The 22,921-nt window shown below is 41.5% G+C and overlaps 1 protein-coding gene across 1 annotated transcript in view; it reads left to right on the top strand.

Moving 5' to 3' along the window:
* The window catches only part of FAM107B (family with sequence similarity 107 member B), a 205,737-nt gene that overhangs the window by 71,221 nt on the left and 111,595 nt on the right, over positions 1-22,921 (top strand). The window contains exon 2 of the mRNA XM_063100608.1: positions 9,354-9,411. Within this exon, the coding sequence (XP_062956678.1) occupies positions 9,354-9,411 (58 nt within the window). The remainder of the gene's footprint in view (positions 1-9,353; positions 9,412-22,921) is intronic.

The raw sequence follows: 22,921 nt of genomic DNA, 5'->3' as shown, positions 1-22,921 counted from the left end.
TAATTCCCAAGATGATGATGGTATTAGGATTGTGGGGCCTTTGGGAGATTAGGCCATGGGGACAGAACCCTCATAAATGGGATTAATGACCTTATAAAAGAGGCCCAAGCTTGTTTGCCCCTTCCACCATGTGAGGATGCAGCTGAGAAGGCACCATCTGTGAACTAGGAAGTGGGCCCTCTCCAGGCGCTGAATCTGCCACTGCCTTGATCTTGGACTTCCCAGCCTCTAGAACTGTGAGAAAAAAAAAATGTCTGTTGCTCATAAACCACCAGATGATAGTATTTTATTATAGCAGCTCAGACTAAGACACATCTCTCTCAAACCATACCATCTCCCAGTGATATGTAGCAGTGTGCCCTGCAGTCTGGAAACCATGTGATATGCACACACAGCTTCCCAGAGCTTCAGTTTTACACAATAAACTTCCTGGGAGAAACATTTTCTTTAAAACAAGGATGATTCATTCATTTATTTATCCATCATTCAGCAAGTGTCTGTAGAGTGTAGAATGAGAGGTTGTATGTAGCTGAAGAGTCATGATACTCTTCTTACTCACTCATGGTCTGTAACACAATCTACACATGAGATGTATAACAATCCTCAGTCAGTACAGGAAACCAGTCTTACCCTCTGCATTCTCTGGTAGTTTGATGAGAGTTTACTTTAATTCAAATATTTTTGCAATCATTATGTAACTTTGAACTTTGGACCAGCAGGTGGAATTACAGCCAAAAAATTGTGTCAAACATTCCTAAGCAACCAGTTCTGAAATTTCCATCATATAATAGATGTTGCTTTGTTCCTGTGGTTTTCTTGGCCTGGGGCTCTCTAAACCTCAAAACATGCAATGGTCTGTCTTTGTGAAGGCTTTCCCTGACTATGAGGAACAATTGTTCATTCCATGACAGAACTACATCATTTACCTTCTTCCTTCCTTCAAAACTCTCTCCAGTTAGTCCTTTCACTAAGGATAGCTAGTGAATCTTTCTTCTTAAGATTGAATTTTTCAAAAATCAAAATAACAGCATCAAGTAGCTAACGTTAGAGAAGGCGGTGTAATATTGCCAAGAGAATGGGGGCTCTGAGCCAGGTAGATGCATAAATTCACGGTGCATTTGAAATCATGCACCCTTAGACAAATTCTGCAACCCTCTGGTGTCCCTTCTGTATGACAGGGGCACAAGTGTCTATACTGCGGTTCCTCTGACCGTGCTCTCCAATCTTTGCTACAGTAGTCCTTATGTCAGGAATCCCATGTGCAAACTTCCCTGATGTTTCATATTCATCCTAAACATTTATGTCTATTCTTCATGCCCTTCTTCAATGTAGACATATTTTCTTTAATATACAAATAATGTTCTTCCTCCCAAATTTTTGAGTAAAACTGATGCTCCAGAAAGAGGTTTTGCATGACTTAGCATACTACAGCACACCTCTAAAATGAACCTATTCTCTAGAAGTATGGTTAGTAAGGTGATACTCAGTGCTGAACATATTCAACAGATGCACCTTCATAAGAACATATTGGTTGTTCAAATATTAAGTACATTTGTTTGGACTGGTAAATATGTGCTCCCCAAGCCCTTGAGTGGGGTCCATTTCCTGCATCACCCTCCTCCCTGGACTCCTGAACTCTGCATGGTCCATGAACTAAAGGTTTAAGGACAGTCCCCCAGGGACTCCAGGGCCTGCCCTGTTCTCATAAACTGGTGGTCTGTGCCATTCATGCTTTTAAATGTTCTGAAGACCATCCCATATTACATGCAACCCATGTGAAGCTCCTGGCACAAGCTGGGCACTGTGAACTTTAATTCCATCACTGTGTTTAGAATTCAGCCTCCTTGGGAGTAATCCACAGTGCTGTATATATTTTAAACAGTACTGTGGCCAGCATCCCTCCCTCCCCTGCTCTGGGACACTGCCCTCCTTCCTAGGGAATTTTGCCTTCCCATTCTATGAGGTTCTGAAAGGTTCGAACCACAGCAGCCCCCTCCCTCCAGTGGCTCTTGGAATGGGCAGTGATTCAAGTCTGGAAAATCACAGCCCCATGCATTCCCTGGGTGTAGTGATAGGCATGTGCATGGAACTCGGGGTAAGTATGTGACCCAAGATGGGCCAGTCAGAGTCTTTTCCTGGTCTCTATACATGACCAAGGGGCTGAGAATCTCCTTGTCCCCATTTGAAACACGAGCTAAAAGGATGTGACCCCAGAGCTTCTGGTGGTCTTGACCGTGCAATGAAGGAGGAGCCTGAGAAACGACATACAGACAGAGATGGACAAATGGAGAGTCTGAGAAAAAGAGAAGGCCCAGTGATTTTGTCTGAGTATCAGACAACACTTCCCTCCTTCACAACAGTGACTCTCAAACGTTGTCATGTACCAGCATCACCTGGAAAGCTAGTGAAGAATGCAGAGGTGCAGGCTTGTTGCAGTGGGGATAAGGCCAGATCCTCTTCCTTTTTGCCATGTTCTCCACATGATTTGGAAACGTGCCAAGGTTCAAGAACTATAGCTTTATAAGCATGTGAGCTAATACGGCTCCTTTTTTGCTGTAGCTACTTGGGTTTCTTACCAGAAGAGACTAAGGAAAATACCTCTCATTTTATGGCACCACACGTGCAGTGAATGTCGCCTCCGGTCAAGACCCCAGAGTCTCCCTCGTCTTGGCTAGCTGAGTGAGTTGCAGTTTTTGCTCATGAGGAACACAAGGGTAGTTCAAAAAGTTCATGGAAAAATAGAATTCAAAGATAATGAGAATCTTTCCATGAACTGTTTGAAGTACCCTCGTATATTGCATAGACCCAGCAATGGCTGGAATGGTTAAACAGAAATGACACCTTCCACCTTCTTTGGCTGCCCTGTGTCTGCAGTTATCTGAAGGGCATTCCCTGAGCTGACAGAAGTTAGGGGTGTCCTAAGCCATCATGAACGTGGAAGAGGAATGTGGAAATGAACAGCAGATAAGGAATGGCTGCAGGACGCAGGGCCACCATGTCCTCTGGCCTCCCTCTCTGCCTTTGGCCTCTGATTCTCATAGAATCCTGGGCTCATTCTCGTAGGCTAATTCTCTTCATCACATTCTCATGTGATCTGACTGTCACTAGTTCTGAGGCTCTCTATCCTAGGAGCTTCAAGAATGTAAGACTTCCAGTACTCCAGCAGAAAAGTCCCAGCCAGGTCACTCTAGCCTCTTGCCTGGGTCAGTCCTTGTGGCCAGGAGGTAGCAGCTTTTATCAGAAGGGGATATAGAAGGCTGCTAGAGGGGCAGACAGTGGCCACCCAACCTCACAATAGTAGTGACTAGTGAGGAAGTCTTACTGTGCAACAGGACCCGGATTTGAACATTGGTCTCCCCAACTCCAAGGTCCATGGTCCTTCTGCCACCCCTGTGGGATGCCAGCAGGCTTTGCTTTCTTCTCTGCACATGCTCTATAGTTCTTCACACTTTTCGCAATCACTGTACCTGCCACATTAATTCTTCGAAATGACCACCACTCAGTATGTTTTAGAATTGACTGGATGCCTCTCACACCCAAGCTGTTCTGTGTACTGGGGTTCAGGGACACCTCCCTGCAGGCTGGAAGGCTCTCTGAAAGTTCTGGAACTCTGTGTTTACAAGCCACCCACTCAGAACGAGGATGCCGAGGACATGGATGACCCTTCTTGGTTTATGTCACCCCCCCCCTCTCCTAAGTGCTACTAGTCAAGCTCTCCCTCTCAGGTTCTCATATCGAAGTTCTTCGTTAGTGTTAGGCTTTCTCTTTCCCTAGCAAGATTAAGATCAAGGTAATCCGTCTCTTCTATTCATTTATGAGTTCCTGCGGGTCCAGGATTATTCACTGTGGTGTCCCGCACTTTTTCTAGCATAATGCCATGAAAGAAGAAGTTTCTCGGTCAACGTGTATTGACTTAAGGTGAATTTTGCCTAGGATCAGTTTTGCAGTGAGCTCCATACACAATCAGGAAAGAGTTTTCAGTGGATGATCTCTAATCCTCTTCTTAGTGTCTAATAGACATAAAACATTAGTGTCCGTCACCCCCAAAAGGGAAAGGAAATGTGCATAATATATGTTCACTCTGTGGCAGGCACTGCGTAGGTGCTGTACATGTATTATTTTATTTTACCCTCATAACAACCTGTGGGCATAGATAATATTATCTCCATCTATAGATAAGGAAATTTAGAGAGAATAAGTCATTAAGATATAATATGGGGTAGTGATTATCAACATAAACTCTAGACCACCTGGACCTGTCTTCAGGCTGCATCACTTACTAGAATGTATGACCTTGGGAAACTTCTCTGATTTCTCTGACCTCAGTTTTCTCATCTGTGAACTGGGGACAATAATATTGACCAACCAGATCGTAAAGCTCTGTAGAGACAGTGCCTGACACTGAGTAGCATTCAATAATGGTAGGTTTAAAACACTCACCTAGGGCCGACCCTGTGGCTCACTCGGGAGAGTGTGGTGCTGGGAGCGCAGCAGTGCTGGGAGCACCGAGGCCGTGGGTTCGGATCCTATATAGGGATGGCCGGTGCGCTCACTGGCTGAGTGCGGTGCGGACAACACCAAGCCAAGGGTTACGATCCCCTTACTGGTCACAAAAACAAACAAACAAAAAAAACACCTATAATTAGAACTTCTTTTTATCAACACACCATGTTTTGTAAGCCTTGTTGTGCATCAGAAACATCCAAGGAAATCATTAAAACTACGGATACCAGGGCCACACCTCAAGTAAGGTACCCAACTCATCTCAGTTTGCCCAAGACTTTCCTGGTTTTCACACCAAAAGTCCTGCATCCTGGGGAACCCCTCAGTACTGAGGGATGGTTGGCCACCCTACACCCTACACTCACCAAATCAGAATCTTTGGGTGTGGGGCCCAGATATCTGTATCTTTAACAAAGGAGAAGCATCTGAATTAGGGAAGGAGTTTAGCACGGTGGTTTATATCATGGGTTTGAATCCCCTTTTGTCACTTTCAGGAAGGGTTCTGATGGGTGCCTGGTAAGCTGACTCTGAAGTGGAGAGTAGCGTTTATGAAGTTGCTTATGGATCCACCCTTGTAGGAGGAAGAAAAGTGAATGAGGCAGGATTGGGCAGAGGGAGGCACTGGGCTGTGATGAAGTCTCGAGGAAGGCCTCAGCCAACCTCACAGGGAGCTCTGAGTTGTCCTGAGTTGCAGAGAGAAGCTGGGCCTCTCTACCCTCCTATCCACAAGTCAGAGGATGCTGGCCGCCCTGCAGCAATCTCCCAGGAGACTGACAGCTTTGAGAATAAATCTTCCAGCCTGAAGTGGTAGCAGCTCCCAGCTTCCACACAGGGTGAATTATTTAACCCCTTCCAGCCTCTGTCTCTCCATCCATGAAGCCGGATTGATGAGAACAAGATTGTCTACCCACGGCGTTGTTGAGGATTAAGTGAGCTGCTACACATACAGCGCCGTTTGACATGCTGCCAGCACTCAAGAAATGTGAGCTAACATATTGTAAAGTTAGAATGGGGTATAGTTTAGGATGGAGGTAGGGCTGCTTTAGAAAGCCTTCTTGGAGGAACTGCTGCCTTGTCTGTGGTACCATGTGGAACAATGCACGAACTTTTATTGTGAAATGTGTTACTATGTTGGGTATTAAGATAGAAAGTAGGTGAACAATTGAATTCACTCAACAATTATTTATTAAGCATCTGTTGAGAGACTTTAGACTCTGAATGAAACTTGAAAAAGGAAGTACAGTCTTTCCTCTGGAAAAACCTATAATTTAGTGGGACAGACATGGCTTAGATATGGGATTCATGGAAAACTGAACACATTTATTGGTAGTAATGCAACGCTATATGAGAGACTCTTGGCACTGGAATACGGTGGGTGTTGTCTACCAGTTTCCAAAATTACCTCCCGTAAGAGACTCTCCACATCCATCAAAATGTGAAATTGGATGCTGCTAAGAAGTTGTAATGAAATGGTCACACTTTAACACATTAACTTGCTGATACATTTGCGGGGAGGCTCATTTTGAATGTGCGTCAAGAGTTTCAAAATCCCTCATGACCTTTGATCCGGAATTCTACCCTTGAAACTCGAATCCAAAATTATTTGAAATAAGAAAAAATAAAAAACTATACAAGGAAAGATGTTCTTTCTAGTATAGCCCATAATAGAATTTGAAAACTCCTTAAATGTTTGGTCATAAGGAAACATTTATTTAAAATTAAAATTCAAACTTCTTGGAAAGGAATGGTTCATATTTGGGACCCATTTTCCAAACGGAGGAAACAGAGGCCAAGAATCAGTCATAGATGTCACAGAAAAGGTGGAGACAACTGAATCCAGTCCTCCTTCTTTGGTCAGGAGTTCTACAAACTACATTTTTGTGTCATTGAGTGAAATACCAACTGTCAGAGTTGAAAAACTATGAGGCCAGGGTCAAATGACTTAAAGTATGTCAAGTTATATTGTCCACGTTTTTTGAAGTTTTTGTTTTTCTCTTCCTTTCTTTTCTCTCCCTTTCTCTCTCTCTCTCTCTTTTTTTTAACTACTGCTCAACCAGGTGAATCTTAGGAAAAGAAACCGGAATCATACCTTCAACTCACTAAGAGTAAACTCAGGTTGCAGTTTAGCATGGCCTCTGCATAAAAAACCATGGGGATTAATTCTCAAAGGAAATTCATGAACAGTCTAATTGTTTGCCAATTTTAATAGTATCTTCTCTGTACATCACCACGCTTGCATTCAATTTAATTAGTGTCATAAAGCACACAGTGGCATGTGAGCTGCAGAAGCCAGTGGCCCCCACACCTGACTGCTGGCTTCCCTGAGCTGGGAGCTTCCGTTAGTCTATCTGCTAGGACTCATTCTGTTAGAAGGGACAGAAAACCTGATAGAAATGAGCTTGATGAAAAAGAAATATATTTTTTTAAAAAATAAAAGGGACTGTATTAGCCACCATGATGGAAAGTCCAGGGTTAAGCTTTCTGCAGGCATGGCTGGATTGGGGGCTCAGCTGATGTTATCAGGTCTTGGTCCATCTCTTGGCTCTGCATTCCTTTGTGTGGCCTTCAGTCTCAGCTGCATGTGATAGCAAGCTGGTGGCAATGACAGCAGCTCCAACCCCTGCAGTTGTCCCAGGGTTCAGGGCCAGTAGGAACAGGAGTCATAGTTCCAAAATTCCAGAGAAAAATCTCATTACTTCTCATTAGCACTGATTGGGTCACATGACCACTCTGCAACAATTGGAGAAAAAAACAATAGAGAGATAGGGACAGGCCTGGGTTATATGTGCCACTTCTGGAGTGGGGGAAGGAAGGGTATAGAATCAGTTTCATGGACCACATGAAACCACAGGAAACCACTGTTCCTTAAGAGTGGGAAGAGATGGACTTTAAACAGGACATCAGGACACACTAGATAGAGAGTGAGTGAATGCCAGGCAGCAAAATCAACAGATGTCCACTGCAGCTGGACTGCTGTCATTTTATTCTAGCTGTGCTCAGGAAAAGCCACTAAGAACAAATTCAGCAAATCACAGATGTGCACTGGAGAGAAGAGACAAGAATCTAAGGATCACAGCCTCTTTTTTCTAAATAGAACATAGTTTATACTATCAAAGACAGATGCTTATTCTGTGCTGAGAGCTCTCCAGATGAGAGGATTCCAAACATCCTTCCCTCTACAGATTGTTGCAGGGCTTTGCAACTCTCACTAGTTAAGGAGAAAATGTGGGACAGAGCTATTTAAAATAAAATAATAAATATGTTTGGAGGAAGGCTAAAGGGCTGTGTTATTTCATAATTTTGGAATTCAGAGCAATAAAAAAGTAAACAGTCTTACTGGCTCGAAGGGGAGAGTCTTTTCGTCTTTGAAACGACTTTATTTGGATTATTTTGGCATCTTAAGAGACTTTCCCTGTGCTGTATTATGAAATAACTCCTCTTGAGTTCATTATATAGTATTCTGTTGGGTCTTGTGAAACAAGAAATTACTTGCTGCATTTAGTTGCTATGTGATGGGGCTTTTCTATAATTTACACGTCCTTTGGTATGCTATTAATTTACCCCCTTTTTAGAAATACAATGTTGGAAGCACTTTTCATTAAAATTTCTTATAACACACAAATCTGAGATAGTTGGACTAAGGCTTAGTTTACCCAAATTGCCTATGACGATACTATTTTATGGTTTAAAAGTAGAGCAAATTTTAAGAACTGGTTGCTGACGATGAACATTTGGAGATGATTTTTGATCTCTGGAAAAACATTTGTTCCCAACACAGGTGAAATCAATTCCTTTATGAGTTGATACTGATGGGAATTTAATGAAACTAATCTTTGCAAGTTGAAAAGGACATTTCTTTATCTCACTAACCAAGTTTATGAGTCTGGTAGATTCTGATCCGGATATTATCTAGGAACTTGCAAACTTAGAACAGATTTGGGAGTGTTCCTATGATGGATAATATCAGGTTTTCAGTACCATTTTTCCACTCTGGTTATAGTGTAGCCCCAGTTATCACTTATGGAACTTCATAACCATATGCTTCGTTATGGTCTGGAATATCTTCTGTTGGGCTAAATTCTTAGAACAGAATATGCTCAAAAGTGTGCCTGGTAGAAAGGAAGCTGATTAGGCAACTCTATGCAGCATAATTAAGGGATGTTAGAGAGATCCTGCTTAAGAAATGGCCCATAACAGGCATACAACAAAATATTTATTCGATGAGGGAAAAGATAAATGGATGAATTACCATGTCATCTTTAGACATTCCTCTTAATTGACCTCCATCACTTCTAGCAGGATCTGCATTTATCAGTGCTACAGCAGTGACAATGTTTTCAGTAAAGAATATACCTGGACTCAGAGAAGAATGTGTGCACCCACCTTCTCAGGGATAAAAAGGGGATAGAACTTTCAAAAGTACATGAAATCAGCTCCTTTACAAAATCAGCTCCTATACAAAAAGTATACTTATCTTTGTACTGCCATATTCGCAGAATATCTATCTTATGGAGAAACCCAGCACCATCATGTCTAAGTAATTGGTGCCCCAAATGTATTAGAAACAGAGTCGTACTAATGGGTTATACTACTCCTGGGACAACATTCATAGACACTGCCATGTGAGTGGCACCCTGGAGTTGTGTAACCCAGCACCCCCATAGACATTCTACTGGGCATCGATTGTTGAGTTTACTGCTTGTCTGAAACCCTAGTTCTTTAGGGCTTGGTCTAATATTTTCAAGTCTTGATCTCATATTAATTAATAGGTTTGCAAAAACTGTTGCTTTAAATTAATGCATTCTTTTTACTTTCTCCCTGCTTTTCTGGTTCGTGGGACTGGCACTTAGGAAGAAGAATTCCAAGAAGAACCTAAATGCCTTGAGTTGGAACAGACGATGACATCAGGTAGAGTACATTTAGTGTGACTCCTCCTTTTCTGGGCTGTTGTTGCTGACAGCAGGGGCTCAGAGCATCCAAACGATTTGCAGATTCCAAAGGAAAATCTGTATGTTCCAAATGATTGGAAACATGACTAGAAATGTCACTTGTGATGTATTCCAGGCACGACATCTGGGCAATCTGGTCACGATGCAGAAAATAGCTTGTTCTCTTCTTTGTCTTCTTTCTTTTATTAACTGCAGTCCTTGATGAACAAATACTTGTAAAGATGATGATGAAGAACAAATTTCAAATTCAGTAATGCTAACATATGTAAATCAGTTATTTACTGAAATATTTATGATTATCTTAGAAAGCATTATTTAGATAAATCTTCTGGTTTTTTGATGTTAGTGTATAGTCAAATATGCAACTTTGCTAAAGCTATTTAAACCTATTAAAGTCCTATTAAATAAGACAGGCAACATCCCTGCTTTCTATGAGATAATGTGGAAAGAAACAAATGATGAGCAGGTTTATAACTTAGTTTATGACTAAGATCAGTAATGATAATGAGATTTAATGGTCATAAAAATAAACACTAGTTGCATAGACCTAATAATAATGAAAGCTAAATCTTAATAATCTCAGCCTCTATGTTCCAACGGCTTTTAGTTTGGTGTTTATATGATTCAGTGTTAGAAGACAGCTCCAGATGTGTTTGCTGCTGGTGGAGGCTCGCGTTCTTGCAATTTAATGGAAATCAGGGAGCAGGATTAAGAAACTGAAGATGGTAACACAAAGAGTACGGAAAAAGAGGGGAAAAGTGGCACCCTGCTCTGGAGTAGACGGAGGAGAGAGAATTAGCAAATAGCCAGTTTCACCATTTCCTTCTGTACCTGTGTCTCCCAAGTTGCCTGCACCCCCATCAACAACAAGCAGTGCTTTAGTTTAGTGCCTCTTTCTAGGACGTTCTCCCCTGGCAGATCTCTTTATGGCTGGCTCATCAATTGGATCTCGGCTCAAATGTCCTGTCCCAGAGAAAACTTCACTGACCACCTTCACATCCTTCCAAATCACTCTTCATCTTGTTGAACAAAAATTTTTTTTTTCTTCGTAACACTTATTTTGATTCAAAATCCTCTTTCTGTTGATCTGTGGCTTATTTGCTTCCTGCCTCCTAGAGAGCAGGGATGTTGCCTGTCTTGTCTAATGGTATCTCTAGCACCTTGGACAGTGCCCAGCACATAGTAGTCATTCAGTAAATTCTTGTTGAGTTCCTTGTTTTGCTATGTGCAAATCACTCTCTTTCTCTCTTAATGGGGATGAAGAGGGGGTAAGTTTGACATGGGCTAGCTCTGTGCCTATTTTAGATTTCTGGGCTATACAAAAGAATAAGATGTGGTACTTGCCCTCAAGACAACAAGTTATAGCACTGAGGAAGGGACTATTAAATTTGCATTGGGGAAGTAGAATCAAGCAAAGCTCCTTGGGGTTAGCAATGCTTGTAATGAAGTCTGGGGTTTGAAAGTAGGGCATAGTGGGGGCAGAGCCTGAAATTGCATATCATACCTCTGAAAACAGTTCTGAGTGTCACTTTTGAACACTTAGCCTTGATTTTCAATTCCTCCGCTAGAGAAGAATCCTGGGATGATGGTTATTGCTGAGTTAGTGTAAATTTCCCAGCTGCTGTTATAAATGATATTTCTTGCTCTCTTGGCATAGTGCCCATCTTATTTGGGGGACATCCATTGGGAGGGCACCACTACTCACTGAGGATTTTCCAAGACACACATTGACTCTACTGAGTCCTCCGTGACATCTTAGGGTGCGAAATTAGACATCCCATCTCAGAAAGTCTGCTAGGGCCCCCAAATCTTTAGACCCTCACAGTGTGTTACTAGAAATTTACTGCCAGAGAAAAGATTTTCCTCAGCAAATATATTTGAAGTTGAACATCCCCATGAAAAATAATTCTGCAGGAAAGGAGGGACAAAGCTTAGTTAGAAATCTAGAATTCAAATTTCTTTGTGACTGACTGGTATAATTTTAGATTTGGGACATGTGAAGAAATGGCTTATTTCTTTGTTTTTGTCAAAAAACTGCTAACAATCCTATTTCTTGAGTGGACACTTGAAACAGATAATGCAGAGTTTCTCACTACTTCTAAAAAATTTCTTGGGTCCACTGACTTTAGGGCTTACAATAGAGTGTCTCTTTTCTATTCAGGATTTATTCTGAAATGTAAATCTTTGCATTGCATCTTTAGTGTACAGATGCTTCTCAACTTATGATAGGGTTACATTCTGATAAACCCATCATAAGTTCAACATATCATTAAGTTGAAAAGGCATTTAATATATCCAACCTACTGAACATTACGGCTTAGCCCAATCTACTTTGAAGTGCTCAGAACACTTACATTAGCTTACAGTTGGGCAACATCTCTAACACTATAATAAAGTGTTTTTATAATAAAGTGTTGAATAGGACAAACGTCATATATCATCAGCCCAGGAAAAGATCAAAACTCAAAATTCAAATTACATTGAAATTGCGACAGTTTTGCACCATTGTAAACTTGAAAACTCATAAGTCAAACCAGGTCGGGGACTGTCTGTTCTTGTGTTTCTAGTTTTAGTCTATTCGATTCTGCTCTCACATATTTATTAACCATACTTCGAGATCATGTTAGGTACAAGTTGTGTCTACTAAATTATTTGAAAAGTATGAACATGTAACACATTCATTTAAGAAATGTTTATTGAATGTCTACTAGGTGCTAGATATTGCACTAGGAATTATGCTGTATTTAGAGTGGTAAGTACAACAGACATGACTCCATGCCTCATGGAGCTTAAGGAAAATGAGAAACACAGCCATTAGACAAATAAAAAAATAGAAATTATAGAGAAATATAGCCTTTAAATAAATGAAGTATGAATTATAGAGAATGCAGGGTGTTGCCTTCATAGAGCTTATAGTTAAATAGGGTCTGTAAAACATGGGCCCAGAAGGCTAAGACAAAAAGCAGAACACAGCACACGCTAAAAGTTGAGTAGAGGGTTTGGGAGCACTAAAGAGATTAAATAAACCCAGTGTGGGGGATCCAGGAGGTTTTCCAAGAGAATGTGGCAGACGACCTGGTCCTTGAGGGATAGATATGAAATTCATTGGAGAAGACAGACACATTAGTCAGGGAATATATAAAGTGAAAACCAAATACTGTAAATTAAATACAAAGTAATGCCTATTTGGAGTTCAGCCCATTTTTTTGGCTGATGACCTCATCTTTAGGCATCTGCCACTTTATCCTGTGGTCTGTAATTTATACTTGCAGAGGCCACCCAGAAGGCAATGTCAGGTTACAGGGGAGTGCGTTTCACCTTTTCCACCACCGTTACCTGTCCTCTACACTCTAATAATTCAGTGCCTATGTACCTTCGAGGGTTTTTGTAGTAAGCGACATGCCTGTAATGGACAGAACTCTAATGCTTGCTCAGATTCAGGTAGCATTTCCCCTCGACTGGATATATTAGCTTAGTAGATAGGGCAGCCCATTTATAATAAGTCCCTTTTAACATGATACAGCCTGAGTTCCTATCAACTGGTGCCCCATTTCAGCAAGAAAAGTGCCAGGCAGGCGTGGCAGGTAGATGAAGGGTTTTTTTCCCCCCCAGCCTGCCCTTTCTGTGCCCTGCTCCTCTGCAGTGTGTTCCCTCCTCAATGCCTTTGGTTCCCAGTTTCTCTGCCATCAGAAGCGTAGGCAGTCCAGCATATACACCTTGGTACACTATGTCGCTGCTCTTCAGCCGATTGGTATGTTAAGCCTCACATCTGCTCATGGAATGAAAAGGTTTGGTGGCTGTTAAAGGGATTTTAAACATCAGCAAACAGGGCGTGGGGTGGGATCAGGGTGGGGGTGCTTCCAGTGGCTTGTCACTAACACTGCCTGGTTAGTCACTTTCTCCACGTGGACCACTGGAGCAGCCGTGTAGACTCCATTAGTATGTGCTGTTTAAGAGCTGAGATTTTGTCTGTTTACAAGTGAGGTTCGATCTCTTATGGAAAGCTGCCATTTTAAAGATGCATTGCATTCTTCTGATATATTATTAGGAGCAAAAATAAAGAAAAGGATCCAAAAGTGACCTGGGCTATGCTTGTAACTCTGCACAGAGGAAAGGAAGAATGAGGTAACGGGCCCATGCAGAACGGTGATAAGTTGGGTGGAGGCTTTGTGGAGGGGACTTTTCTATACTTATAATTCCTTTGATGTGGTCAGGATTTGTTCAGATTACAGTGAGACGAAGATGCTCTCCTGTAGTGTCAAGGAGGAGGCCATAATGCCAAATAGAGAACTGAACATCGGTGACAGGGCACAATTTGAAGCTCACAACATGACTCTGAGGAAAAGCCAGTTATTGGAAGCAGCTGAGAACAGGGACAGACATTAGTTTGCATGCTCTCACCTGGGCTTATGCCTCATTTCTCAGCAGCTGCTATACCAAAAGCACTCTCTCTTTTCTGCATTAGTCAGGGTTCTCCAGAGAAACAGAATTGCTAGGATATACGTATAGGAGGAAATTTATTATGCGGAATTGGCTTACATAATTATGGGAGGCTGAGAAATTCCATAATCTGCTGTCTGCAAACTGGAGACCCAGGAAACCTAGTGTTGTAATTCTAGTCCAAGTCCAAAGGCCTGAGAACCAGAGGAGCCAGGGGTATAAGTCCCAGTGCAAGGGCGAAGACCAATGCTCCAGCTCAAGCAGTCAAGCAGGAAACAAAAGGGACAATTCCTCCTTCCTCTGCCTATGTTCTATTCAGGCTTTCAGCAGATTGGATGATGCTGGCCACACTGGGGAGGGCCATCTACTTTACTGAGCCCATCCATTCAAATGCTCATCTCATCTGGAAACACTCTCATAGACACACCCAGAAATAATGTTTCATCTGGGCACCCCATGGCCCAGTCAAGTTGACACACAGAATTAACCATCACACTTCTCCTGGGCAGTCTCTTTTTCCTTTTTGTCTTTCCATGGAGTGTGTTCCTTTCCCAGAGCCTTCTCTGGTTTCTCTGCCTTTTTATTTTAGAGAGGAAGATTTATAATGCATCTTCATCTAATCTTTTTCCATTCCACTGAAAGACTCTTAGAACAACACTCCAAGCACCATTAATACATACAACAGCCTCCAAGAGACATCAATATTGAATAAGATTAAAATCGAACATTTCTTTTTCAGTAGAGACTCAGCTGACATCAAGAAACTACAGATCTTGCCCTTACTAATTTTATTTGTAGCCAAATGAGTAGAAATTATGTAGTACAGTTTTCTAGACAGAGGGGGAGATTGGCAACCTTTCAGAAGTGTATATCATCTCTTCATCTGTTCATTCATTTCTTTGTGAGCAGGGAGACAGGTGAATGGGCCAGCTATGCTTTCTTGAGAGAAGACTTTTTGAAAATTAGTTGCATCCTTTCTGGTAGCTATATTTAAAAAAAAAAAGAAATGTGTTTGAAAAATGTTGGCTTTATCATGACATTCCTCTTGCCATGCATTGCTTTAGAAACAAGCCAAGTCTTTTTGAAGGCTGAATATTCAAACGTGTCTAAAACTCAAGAAGACCTTGTGGAATTCTTATCTTTCGGGCTGCACTCACCTTGTGCTTCCAGGGCCTTAAAGAGGACAACCCTTGGTCACACGAAGGGAGACTCCTGTAAGTTGGAGCCATACAATGACACTCACAGGGTGTCATCAGAATACCCTCTTTCTTCTAAAGGTCACCTAGAGCTGAGTGGAGCCCAGCACATTTTAGGAGTTGTTGTGCCATTTTTATTTAGGCAAGTTTTCATTTCCTGTGGTTTGTAGGTTTCTTAAGTGTGGAGTAACAAACCCCAAATGGTTAAAATTCTTCAACTAAAAATGGATGCAATGAAGAAAACAATATATGTATTTTTGTAACTTCTATGGGGAAGTGAGACCAGGGTCACACTGAGCAGCTCCCTTATGCTGCTGGGGTGAGGCCAGCCCCCCTGCCGGAAGGTCTTCCACAGTCAGAGTTCAGGCCCTCTTGCCGCCAGTCGTGGGAGGTGACAAAATGAGACCCATTTTTTGATCATCAGACAAACACAGGGTCTGCTTTTACTTTCATGTCATGGAGAAACAGTCGAAAGCGAGGTTTCCACCAGAGCCAACTATATTTCATTCACGCTCCCCTTTGTGCAAAAGAGTTACTTATCTTACATACAGACTTTTGCCAGTCTCTGGCCAAAGAATGAAGAAAATACTGTTCAGGTTTGAAGGTTAGAAAAAAAGAAGGGTGGTGCACTTTCTTTTTCTGGCGTTTACTTTCTTCCCATTCCCTTAACCCTATGGAAGACAGTCTGAGGGCTTGTGGGAGGCCTTTTATTAGAGAAAATGCTACTGAAGGTTGCCGATGACTTTTAGTGACATCTTGGGCCCAAACTCCTTCATGTGACTATTTGTTCTGCATGGCCCCCTCTGTCAGGTCTTCATTCTCAGTGAGATCTTTCTGACCACTTTCTGCAAAACTGCAAACTTCCCTTCAACTCTTACCTCCTTGCTTGCCTTGCTTTTCTGAAGCCACTTACCACTGTATCTAACACACCATACAGTTTACTTGCTCTTTGTTGGTCTTCACCCTCTAGAAGGTAAGCGCCATGGAGGCAGGAATGTTTGACCCTTTTATGTGCTGCATACATATTGAGTGCCTAGAACGGAGCCCAGCTATAGCAGGTGCTCAATAAATATTTGTCAAATGAGGAACGAATGCTTGTTCTTTTCTTTTGAATTCTTGCTATAGCAATTAGAGGGATCAGAAACTGAACACTGTGTCTTTTTCTATTTGTTTTTTCCCCCAGCTTCAAGCACAATGCTTGGAAAGAGTTGAAAATAAATGGTTGACTAAAGTATGAATGCATGAATGAATGAGTCTGGTTTACAACACAATTGGCCATATAAAAACTGTTATTCACTTGGGTATTTAACAAACATGAAGCAAACCATGTTAATCCCAGGGAAGTGAAAGATGAGTCAAACATGGGTCTTGCCTTCAAGAAGCTAAATGTATTTCTCTTATCCTAAGTTTACTTTCTTTCCATTCTCTTAACCCCAACTTAAACAATGGAGGGTTCTTGGGAGGATTTTTATTAGAGAAAAAGCTGCTTGGGATTAATGGATTTCAGCAAAACATGATCCCTTGCTCCTTTATGAGACTTAACTATCATAGTTTTAGGTTAGTCTAGAGTATTCCACTATTTTGTCTCTATTTCAAATAATAGTGACTATATTTTCACTATCATATAAATTCTTCCCAGGGAGCAAAGGAGGCAACATGTTGTTGCTGGGAATTGACCAGATGAACACAGATTTGTGAAAGTGCTATATTCCTGATTCCAAGAGCTTAACACACTACTGGACAGGAGGCCACAGGCTCTCACATATATTTGTAAGAGTAAAGAGAAGATATTTCTAGAACTTACTTAGAGATCTTGCATTATTAAAGTCTGAATAAATAGCAGAACGTTTTTTGAGGTGCTTTTTGGTTTTTTTTGTTTTGCCTAGATTTTTTCCACCTATTAAGTCAGTTGGAATCACCCTGGAATCTCAGGAGATGTTTCTCTGGTGACCGGGGTGGGAATGATACCTGCCTTTAGAAGGAAATGGCAGTGGTGCTGTGCTTGGGGTCTGAGGCAGAGGGAGACTTGCTGCCTATTGAAGATGTACCAGTCTTCTTGTAGCCACTGCCATTTTGCATTGAGAAGGTGTCAGATAATAAAATAGGGTTTCCAAACTCTCAGCACTCTCCTAGGCCAAATTTATTAAGGAATATTACCCACGGCTCCGAAACTACCTCATCCATCCTTTTCAGAGTCACCCAGAGAGCAATCTCTGCTTTTTCCCCTCTCCTTGTGGGCAGAGAGCTAATTGTTCCCAAATTTTTTGACTCAGGAAATTCAACAGACCACTTATTTTCATCAATGGGAAAATTCAAATATAAATAAGAATGAGGGTTTGGTTTAATCATCTGTGTTCAAGGTACGTCTGAGATGCTATTGACTGACTGGGGATCTGTGCCTCTTGGAGGAGCTGAGGTGAACCTGCACAGTAAACTGTTCAGTTTTAACATTGTGTCCACATACCACTGAGACACCTCAGGGGCTTTACTGTGTGCTAATCTCCATCCAATCCTATGTCCTCTTAACACAGTGGAAGTGGTGACATGGAACTTTCCAAAAGTTTACCCAGTTCACAAGGTGAATCAGTTACCAGGAATGAAATTTCAGTGTGGTAATACTTGCAGCAGAATTGCCTAATGTTTTGTGTGCCAAATGTACTTCCACACTATTTCACTTTCCTTTAATATTTTCTTATTTGCTTGTTTAAAATTTAGTGTTGGCCCTTTGTAGAAGTTCCTTAGAGGAGGAAGAATTGTGAAGGTAACATTAACATACAAAATCAGAAGTAAAGCGATGGTCTTTATTTTTTTCATTGTACATATTTATGGGGTATAGTTTTTTGTCTTGATATATGCATATATTGTATAATGATCTAATCAAAATAGTTAGCATATCTGTCCTCTAAACATTTATCATTTCTTTGTGGTTATAACCTTCAAGATCATCTTTTCTGGCTATCTTGAAATATACAAAACAGTATCATCAGCCATTGTCACCCTAGAGCAGCAGAATTTATTCTTCCTGCCTAACTGTAACTTTGTACCAGTCTTCCAACCTTTCCCTGGCACCCCCCTTTCCTGTCCTTCCTCACCCCGCTCCCTCCCTTTCTCTGCCTCTGGGAACCAGTATTCTACTCTCTATTTCTCCCTTTTTTTCCTTTCTTCCAAATTTATTTTTCTTAGTTGATCCATGATAATTGTGTATATCTATGGAGTACAATATGATATTTGGGTATATTCACACCGAGTGCAATGCAATGATCCTATCAGGGTGCTTAGTATATCCATCACCTCAAACATTTGTCACTTCTTTGTGTTGGGAACAGTCAACATCATCTCTGCTAGCTATTCAAAGTTACACGGTGCTTTGTTGTTAACTGTTGTCTCCCTGTCTGCTATAGAACCCTAGATCCCATTCTTCCTGTCTCTCTTTACATGTGACGGTCTTTACATGTTTCCATCACCCACTTCCCACTTCTTACTTTTTCCCCCACATAAGAATAAAAAATGGAACTGTATTGCCATGGGTTTAGAAGCCCAACCAGCTTTCTCCTTGGAGTGTAAGTTTCTTCCTGTTCTCACTATATGGAGGCTGGAAATCATTACTAGAAATTCCAGCTGATGGTCATAAAAGGTTCTTGAGAGAGAAAATCCAAAGTTTTAAATCTCAAAGATTGTCACTGCTGTCATTGTTGTTTTTGCTATTTACTCAAGTTTCCCTGCAAACATTTAAATGAAGTGAAGTATATGGCCCCAGAGGTCTTTATTTCCCCCCAGTCCCCATGCTCCGGTTCAGCTTGGCTTACAAGCCGCTAAGACCTTACCGTACACTGCAGAGTTTCGTGGTGGATCAGTCACTGCTACAGAATTTGTGTATGGGGCAGGCACAGGGTCAACAAGATGGTTGAGAAGACATTTAGGCACTTTCCCTAAAGTTGTTTCCATACCACACCTTACTTAAGACGGAGAAAATGTCAATTGTCCGTATCAAAGCTGGAGAGGAGGAACTGATGGAGTTGGGGGCTGTGGCTGACACTCAGCCCCCACCCATGTCCCTTAGCCTTCATGCCAATGCACACCAGTCCCACTTCCGGCACCTGCATGCCTCTGCCCCAGGGCTCTCTCTGACCTACCCCAGAGCCTGCCTCCACCGCCTTGGGGAGCTCCCAGCCAGTCACTTGTGGGGCTTGGTAAAGAAATTCAGTGGCTCACTTGCCGCTTGGGCAGATAACTGTGGAGACTGCTCCACTCTGGCTCCCAAAGTGTCCCCAGCAGGGGCACGGGAGTAGCCAGCTGGATGAAACCCAGTGTCAGCTGCCGTCCCTCCCCTGCCTGTGTCCTTCACCTCCTACATAAACTGCTTCCATCTGAATCCACCTCAGGATCTGCCTCTGGGGAAAAAGAACTAACAAAGGGCCCCTTGGGGCAGTCACTGCATTGAGCACAACCGTAGCATATTTAAAAGCATCAATGAGCCTAACTGAGATTGAAAAAAAAAAAAAACTTTTAAAAAGAATTTTAAAAATAATGCAAAGTAGCTTCTCTGACTACTTTCTACCCCGTGAACTGGTCGAAATGATGTCATACTCAAGCTTCTTAAAATTCGCTGGGCCGAGCCCGTGGCGCACTTGGTAGAGTGCTTTGCTGGCAGCGCGGCGACGCTCCCGCCGCGGGTTCGGATCCTATATAGGACTGACCGGTGCACTCACTGGCTGAGTGCCGGTCACGAAGAAACGACAAAAAAAAAAAAAAAAATTCGCTGACTTTTTCTGAATGTGGTTTTCTATCTGATATGTCTGCTGGGGGATGTTTAATGATTAGTAAAAGGGAAAGGGATTTTTCCATCCTGAAGTTGACTATTGCAAAGCCTATCTACCTAGTTCCCACTGTGTTTCGAGTCAATTTGAACATGCTTGATTTGAGTTTGAGTGGTGAATTTGAATCATAAAATCATTTATTTTCGAGCCCTCAAACATGGGTCCTAACGCTCAGCTGAATTGCTGATTGGTTCTGTGTGAACTGGAATAATCAAATACCCTGTTTTGAGACTTAAAAAAAAAAAATCTTAGAAAACAATACCTCTGGTTTCTGATCCTTCATCACAGAGAAAAGGTGAGAGGAAGAGAGAATACAATACAATATTGGAATGTTAACAAAGACCTTTTCCTAATGAATTATGGCTTTCTTGTTATTGAATTAATGAATTGTGGCTATAATTGATAATTAGGGTTAATGTGCAGTCTACATTCCAAACAGATATTCAGAAAACAGTAAATAATCCTGAAAACCTGGAAGGTGAATGTTTTAACTGCTTTGAACGATATTACAAACAGCAAACTTGGCTTGTCAATGTGTTTTCTTTGGCTTGCAGTCTTTAATTTTTTTTTTTTTAATTGGTTGCCAATGCTCACAAACTGGAAAATTTCGTGTAAAAATCTAAGTTCCAATTTTTCTTGAGAGAATGTAAGAACTAGCCAAAGCAGACCTGCATTCCTTATAGTAATTAAAAAAAAAAAAAAAAAAAAAAAACAATGTCAGCAGCTGCCTCCCCATCCTGCCCGGCCTCTGGCTCATGATTGAGGAAAAATATGAGAAAAGAGGCAGAAACACAAACAAATAATAAGCCTTAGCATTTTCAAGGAAAAAGAAACTCTTTCTCACATATCCATAGTGTTATGCAAAGTGTCATGTTTTTGCTCCTTTATCAGAGATCTCTTTGGCTGTGGTCTGAGGAGCAGGTGAGATTATATTCAGTTATTGCCATGGAAACAGGGGAGCAAATGCTAACATCTAGCTTGAGGGCGCTTACCTCTGCCAGTGATCTTTACACAATTCCCTGAAGTTTCCTGCAGTTACATTTTACTCTGTGTAAGAAGCTAATCTGATGCTATTCAGAGGCTTTTCATGATTTCAGTAATGCAGGATGACAAAACAGTTTGCAACTGTGAAGGGTACCAGCAGGAAACGGAATCATTTAACAAATGGTTGTGGCTGAACCAGGAAAAATACAGCTCCCACCATGATGACCTGGGTAGCAAGAGGTCTCAGGGGATCTTCGGCCAAGGCCATGGGCTTCTCCCCTAGCTTTTTCCTTCTAAGGGAACTGAGAGGACACTGTGTGTTCCTGAGGAGGCTGGAGTAAAGGACACCTGCTTCTGTCCCTGCTCAGCAAGGCTGATGATGTAAAATCGCCTTCGTGAGCATTTGCCCATCTGGCTGTATGCCTGGAACCTTTTAGATGGATTTTGATCAAGCATGACTCCAGTGTGTATAGTAGTCATGGAAAATTTCAGCTTTCCTATCCAAGGAGAAACTGACAAAAGGGACAAACTGCCCTTGGTTTTTTCTGAGCCATGAAAACAAAACAGATCAAAGATTCAAAAATCAGGGCATGTTTTGCAAATGCCTGATTCTAGTATTTGGCTTTAATATTAAATACTGTGGCATCCGTCCATTTGGTCATATGTTTAACTTGTCCATGGGTTCAACAAGCATTTATAGACCCTTTGCTCTGTGCTGGGCACTGAGACAGGGCTGTAAGTTTTGCCATCTTGGTTCAGCCAGAGCCAGTTACCACTCTCAATCCTAATGGCCATGTTTCCAGAAGTTTATGTCTCACAGTTATTTCTGTGCCTGAATTCTTTTCATAGCTGCCCTGCTCCATGTAGGTTCACAGTATGTAGTTTCTTCCAACAACTTGAAAAGACTTAAAGAAAATGGATAATTGTATCAATTTTTTCAGGTGACTACAATTTTCTCAGCTTCATGCCACTTCTGACCTATTGATCATGTCCTGAGTTGATCTGGTCCAGCTGCCATATTTGATTTTAGCACATTCAAGATCATATGCTTTTAATTGGTGTTTTCCACAGCTGAACACAAAACATCTGATATCTGTGCTTGCCTTGATACCGTAACAATAACAATAGCTAACATTTATTAAGTATTTGCAATGTGTGCACCACCATGCTCTGCAAGTTGACGAAATCACTTTCTGTCAGACCCAGACAAAATAGGGCTGGGAAGGCACACGAAGAAGCTGTCAGTGGGTGGGGGCAGAGGGTTCTTTCGTGTCCTTCACGTCCATCTCACACCTTCTGCTTTGCACATACATACACGTTTCTGTGACAGGTTTATCACTAGGCATTCTTTAGAACTGCAATAATTCAGATAAGATGCTCTGAGAAGAAACTGCCCAGTAACAATGTTTCAACCAATAAACTAACAAAAAATCTGACGATGAGCTTCCAAACCAATGAACTCTGTTTCCAAGCAGCTTATGTGACGTGCTCCCTTTTCACCAATAAGAGCTTTCTCTTCCCCTTCCCTGACTGAACAGTGTGCATTCTGGATTATAATCCTATTTTCTATTCTCGAATAATCTCAACATATTTGGAGATATTTTTCTCTAATGTGTTTTTTTCCTAGGTTAGCAATGCTGAGTGCTTTACATGGATTTTTTATTCAATTCTCTCAACAGCCCTATGAAGTAACATTATATTATCCCCATTTGCAGATAAGAAAACTCAAGCTTAAAAAGTTAATTTATTCAACATCACACAGCAAGAAGGGCTGGAGCCAGGACTCAGATCTCAATAAATCTTTGTGAAATAAAGAAAGTAAATTCAACAAACTTGGAGAACTATGTATAAAGCACCGTGTTGGCAGGTATTGATATGCAACTCTGTACCCCACAGATACGTACAATCAACTGTGTTACAATAAAAAAAAAAAGAAAAAGAAAAAACACCATGTTGGATGATGAAGGGATCTGAAGATGAAGAAAACAGTGTCTTGCTCTCAAGGCATTAATCATAAAATGGTGTGTGGGCA

Source organism: Cynocephalus volans, chromosome 6, assembly GCF_027409185.1.
Source record: "Cynocephalus volans isolate mCynVol1 chromosome 6, mCynVol1.pri, whole genome shotgun sequence".
Taxonomy (NCBI): Eukaryota; Metazoa; Chordata; class Mammalia; order Dermoptera; family Cynocephalidae; genus Cynocephalus; species Cynocephalus volans.
Note: the sequence above shows the minus strand (reverse complement) of the source record. Positions and strands in the feature narration are given on the sequence as shown.